General features: G+C 39.1%; 1 protein-coding gene across 1 annotated transcript in view; it reads right to left on the reverse strand.

The window, feature by feature from the left end:
- LOC102480549 (actin-binding protein IPP) overlaps positions 1–4,177 on the reverse strand; it is a gene marked incomplete at its 5' end in the record, with an annotated part of 19,948 nt that extends 15,771 nt beyond the window's left edge. The window contains 2 exon segments of the mRNA XM_006165941.3: positions 3,152–3,319; positions 4,022–4,177. Of these exon segments, the coding sequence (XP_006166003.2) occupies positions 3,152–3,319; positions 4,022–4,177 (324 nt within the window).
- Positions 4,178–5,900: the final 1,723 nt, after the last annotated feature.

Genomic DNA, 5,900 nt, shown 5'->3' on the forward strand with positions numbered 1-5,900 from the left:
CCAAAATCCCAGGAGGAGAATGTAGGAGAAGGGATTGTGGTGTGACCATCCCCCCCTGGGGGTGATTTCTCACTTTCTGTCTCTATGTCTCTCTCTGTCTGTCTGGCGAGCGCATGCGCCCTATAACAAAACCTCTCAAAAAAAAAAAAATTGAAGATCTGGATACATTAAAACCCATTCCTAGCCATAGATACCACTGATTTTACTCATAGGTATAATCCTAGAAAAAAATCATATACAAAGCAACTATTGATAACAATTTTTTTTTCATTTGCTAGAGGGCACATGTGTTCACCCGAGAGAGATGGTAGGGGGAGTGAGAAAGCAGCCCCCTCCTCCAATGGGGAATGGTCATGTCACTATCCCATCTCCATTTTTCCCTCCTTTCAGGATTTTTGGCATGCATGCACATGTGCCTGGTGTATTTTTCAAGTTACCAGGTCCAGTACTCAAATCATATAATCAGTCTTATGGGCTATGATTGAGACTGGATTTCATCTTTTTGTTTGTTTTTTTAAGTTTATTCATTCATTTCTTCCATGCATAAAGGAAGTAGAGAAACACAGTATCCCCACAACAGGGCCATGATTCATCCTCAGCGCAGTCCGCCCCAGACCGTGGGCATGTGCATTCCTGGAAAGTTCAGGGAAGCCCTCACACCAAACCCTCCCAGTGTGGGTCAGCCCCACAGAGCACTGCATTCCACCACTGTGCAGCCATCTACTCCCAAGACTGGATTTTATTTTAAGGGTAAACAGGGCGATGACATGGCCGGACCTGAATTTTAGAACCTCTCTGGCCACAATGTATGGAACAGACTTCAGAGAAATAAAACAGAAGCAGGGAGAGGAAGGTAGTACAGACCTGGAAGCTTGCTTTCTCACTTTCTCTCTCTCTTTGTCCTTCTCTGGTCAAATTAAAATAAATAAAGTTGAATAAAATAATTCCTTAGGGGAAAAAGGATAATAATTGCCTAAAACTTGAATTTCTCTGTTGTAATTTTCTGATGAACCATGGCATTTATTCATTTAACAGTTTTGAGTGGTAGTAATATACTCTCCAGAGAAAAACAAACACAGAAATAAAACAAAAAGCTTAGCTGTACGGGTTAGATATAATCTACCTAGCCTTGCTACAAGGACATTATCCAGTCTTTGCTGAGGATCACACTGAGCTGCGAACTGCTGCAGAGGCATCTTTAGGAGTCAGGACGGTGGCAGAAGACATTGAGGCCAACTCAAGAACTACCTGGACCTCCACTACTATGAGAATGCAACCACCACAGCGACCTCTCTGTGACTAATGGCACCGGTGTATTTATAAGTCCCTCTACCCCACATCCTGGGTCTCAGCCTGGGACAACTCCTGGGCAGAAAATACATTTCCTGGGAAGATCTGAACTGGATCCACCCTACCTCTCCTCTGCCCTACATCCTTCTTCCAGGTGGTGAAATGGGACCTGGGTGCATGGTGATCCCTACCCTGGGACCTTGAATCATGACTTAACTAATAATAAAAGTTCATTATTCAAAAGAAACTATTTTTTTAAAGAATTATTTTATTTAACTGTATTTTATTATTATTATTATTATTATTATTATTATTATTATTATTATTATTATGTTCCAGTTTGACCAGAGAGAAATTGTTAGAAAGCAAGCTTCTAGGTCTGGGACTTGAACCATGGTCAGCCATATGGGAGTCCAGCGCTTTTAACCACCATGCCACCCGCCAGCCACCCAAAAGTAACTATTAATATTTTAAAAATTACCAGGACCAGCACGTGGCTTAATGGTTATGTTGCAGGACTTCCAAGTTGTTGACTGCGGTTCGAGTCCCATACCCAACGGCTTAAAAATCACTCCAGGCATGAGTGTGCATGCATGCCCAAAATCCTGAGAGGAGGATGGAGGAAAAGGGATTGCAACATGCCCATTCCCCAAGGGGTGATTTCTCGCTTTCTGTTTATCTGTGTATCTGGTGAGTGCATGCCTACAATAAAAAAAAATATCTCTCTGAGGCCAGCAGGTGGTGTGATAGTTAAGGGTGCTGGACTCCCACATAGCCAACTGAAGTTCAAGTCCTGGACCTGGCAGCTTTCTTTCTCACTTTCCCTTTCTCTCTCTTTCTCACTCTGTCCCTCTCTGGTCAAATTAAAATGAAGAGAAATAAAATAATTCTTAAAAAAAAAAAACTCTTAAAAAATTAAAGTTACCATTTATTTCTCTTTAGAAACATATGCCACAGAGTTGGTTTTTATATATCCTAGTGTCCAGATAATTTGGTTTATTAAAAATGAATCATAGGGGACAGCAGGTGGCATGGTAGTTAGGGTGCTGGACTCCCATATGGCCAACTGTGGTTCAAGTTCTGAATCTGGTAGCATGCTTTCTCACTTTCTCTCCCTCTCTCTCTCTGGTGAGCACACATGCCCTACAGCAAGTTAAATAATAATAATAATAAATAAAATTAAATAAATACTTTTAAAAAATGAATCATAAAGCAGCTTTCAGAATTTTTAAAAATTTTATTGTAAATGTTGATCTAAAGTTTGGTGCCACATTTTACTAAAAATCTTTTCATTAAGACAAAACCTCAGGGGGCCAGCAAGTGGCATAGTGGTTAAGGTGCTAGACTCCTACGTGGCCAACTATGGTTCAAGTCTTGGACCTGGTGGTTTGCTTTCTCTTTCTCTCTCTCTCTCTCTATCCCTCTCTGGTCAAATTAAAATAAGTAAATGAATAGATAAAGTTAAATAAAATAATTCTTTTTAGAAAATCACATTGGACAATTGTGTGTCCAAAATCTCAGGAGAAGAATGGAGAAGGGGTTGTGGTGTGGCCATCCCCCAAGGGAGGGGGATTTCTCACTTGCTCTCTCACTGTCTCTGTCTGGTGAGCACACACAACCTGTAGCAAAAACCTTAAAAATAAAACAAGACAAGACAAAACTAAACCTTAGTATTCTATCTTATGGTAAAGTATCCCTATGGTGTGAAATACTCAACATCTAGAGTTTTCCTTTTCTTTCTTTCATTCATTTATTCAGTATTATGTACTGGGCACAACCATATCTATGAATATATATAGCACCTACAATATAAGGATGTAGCCAACTAGTCTAAGGAGGGAAACGAGACATTTTATATTACCTCCAATAGCGTAGACCATCCCTCCTAGCACTGCTACTCCCAGCCCACATCGAGCCTGATGAAGTGAAGACACGGTGGTCCAGTACTGGCTAAAGGTGTCGAAGCGTTCCACACAGCTGAGGGCTCTGCTATCACTCCAGCGACCTCCCTGCAACCGAGTATACCCACCTAAACAAAGGAAGGGCAGGGAGTACATAGCAAATGCTAAGTATGGAAGTGACAGTAATGAGGAAAAACTAGCCCTCTACACTTAAATATTCAGTATAACTATTCTATACCAAGAAATAAATGCATATAAAATATATTCTTAAATGTGCCAACTTCTGAACTGGCGGCTTGCTTTCTCACTTTCTCTCGCTGGTCAAATTTAAAATAAACAAATGGATAAATAAAGTTAAATTTAAAAAATTCTAAAAAAAAGTCTGAAACTGAGATTTGAACCACATGGTCAGTCATGTGGGATCCAGTTCTGTTAGTCACTAGGCTACGAGGTGGCCCAATTATTCTTATCCCAAATGGCCAAAAAAGATACTGTAAATAGTTTAAAATTTTGAGATTCATTTTCCTTAATTTTCACTAGAATTAAAAAATATTTTAAGTCTTAAAGCAATGCTTCTTTAGTCGATGATTTGATAATTGGGTAATCTAAAAATCCATACATTTAGATTACAGATCAACAGATGTCAAATAAATGTTTACTTTTAGCAGTATTTACCATAATATATCAATGCAATTTATAAATCTGTAGCCTACATATGAAATTGAACATGCTTCCTTGACATACTTGACATGTATGGTAATAACAAAAAACTTAAAGGGTTTGTCCCTGAAAATGAAGATAATTTCTATTACTTGTTAAACAGCTCTCACCTACTGCATAGAGGTACTTTCTTGCTTTTTTCCGAGGGCGAACCTTAGATGTCTGCAGAAAACTACAAAACTTGTTCTCTTTGGGAGATTTGCATACTTCACAGTACTCTTTCAAAAGTGTTTGCAATGCAACACGAAGATTAAAATCAGATACTCCTAGAGCAAATGTTTAAAAAGATAATATTTTAAACTTTTATATAATATTGAAGAGACATGTTTCTATAAAGATAAGTCACATTTAACAATCAAGAAACAAAAACTCATCATCAAACCATAGTGTTTGTTTCTACAATACCAAATGTTATTCTTTGCATTGCTACAAAATACACTTTCCTTGGGCTGGCAGGTGTGTGGTGATTAAAGGTACTGGACTCCCACATGGCTGACCACCGTTCGAGTCCTGGACCTGGTAGCTTGCTTTCTCACTTTTCCTCTCTCTGTTTGATCAAACTGGAAAATAATAATAATAATAATAAATAAAGTTAAATAAAAGAATTCTAAATTTAAAAAGAATATACGTTTCTTAAATCTATCAAAGATTATTATTATTTTTTAGATTTCTGCCACAGAGCATGTGTGCTTGCCAGAAAGAAAGAAAAAGTGAGAAATCGCATCCCTGGGTGGGGGGCTATGGCCACACTGCAATCTCTTCTCCATTCTCTTCTTGGAATTTTTTTTTAAGAATTGTTTTATTTAACTTTATTTATTCATTTATTTAATTTAACTTGATCAGAGAGGGACAAAGAGAGAGGGAGAGTGGGAGAGGGAAAGGGAGAAAGTGAGAAAGCAAGTCGCCAGATCTGGGACTCGAATTGTGGTCAGCCATGTAGGAGTCCAGCACCCTTAACCACTATATCACCTGCTGGACCCTCTCCTCTAGGGATTTTAGACACTGCCAGGTCTGGAAATCAAACTGCACAGTTGGCTATGTGGGATCCAGTGCCTTAACCTTCACGCCACCTGATGGCCCCAAAGATTATTTTTTTTAAATACGCTTTACAATCTCCAACTTAAAAACCCACAGAGGAGGATTTCCAAGTTCTTTATATAAAATGTATAATATTTACATATACATCCTGTTTTAGAGAGCCACCTCTTCCCCCATTTTATAACAAGTGGTGTGACCTGGCTGCACCTACAGCAAAGATGCAGAACACCCAGCTACGGAAGGTTGGCAGTATTATCATGTATCTAATTATATTAAGTTGCTTGAATTTGTCCGGTGTAATTAATAATTTTTAAAAAACTAGGGAAAAAATGTACACATTTCACAAGCTTTACTTTTCTTTTTTTTTTTTTTTGGAGAGGTTTTCACTATAGGGCGCATGTGCTCACCAGACAGACAGAGAGACATAGAGACATAGAGACAGAAAGCAAGAAATCACCCGCCTGGGGATGGTCATGCTGCAATCCCTTCTCCTCCATTCTCCTCTTGGGATTTTGGTCATGCATGCACATGTGCCTGGTGTGAGTTTCAAGCTGATGGGTACGGGACTCGAACCACGTGGGAGTCCAGTGCCTTACCCACTATGCCACTTGCTGGCCCCAAGGTTGTCTTTTTAAAAGTCCTCAATTTACTTCTTTCTTGATTTTTTGCAATTTTGGCTTGCTCCATAGACAGAAAGTGATAAATCACCCCTAAGGGGTGATGGCCATGCCACAATCTTTTCTCCTCTATTCTCCTCTCAGGATTTTAGGCACACACATGCATGTGCCCAATGTGAGTTTCAAATCACTGGGTCTGGGAGTCAAACTGCAGTCAGTCATGTGTGGGTCCAGCATTTTAACCATCACACCTTCTGCTGGCCCACAACATTTCACAAAATTTAATCACTTTAATAAGTATTTTGCTCCTTTTTTAAATTTTGTCATAAAGTCT

This window comes from Tupaia chinensis, unplaced genomic scaffold (genome assembly GCF_000334495.1).
Source record: "Tupaia chinensis unplaced genomic scaffold, TupChi_1.0 Scaffold144100_1, whole genome shotgun sequence".
Taxonomy (NCBI): domain Eukaryota; kingdom Metazoa; phylum Chordata; class Mammalia; order Scandentia; family Tupaiidae; genus Tupaia; species Tupaia belangeri.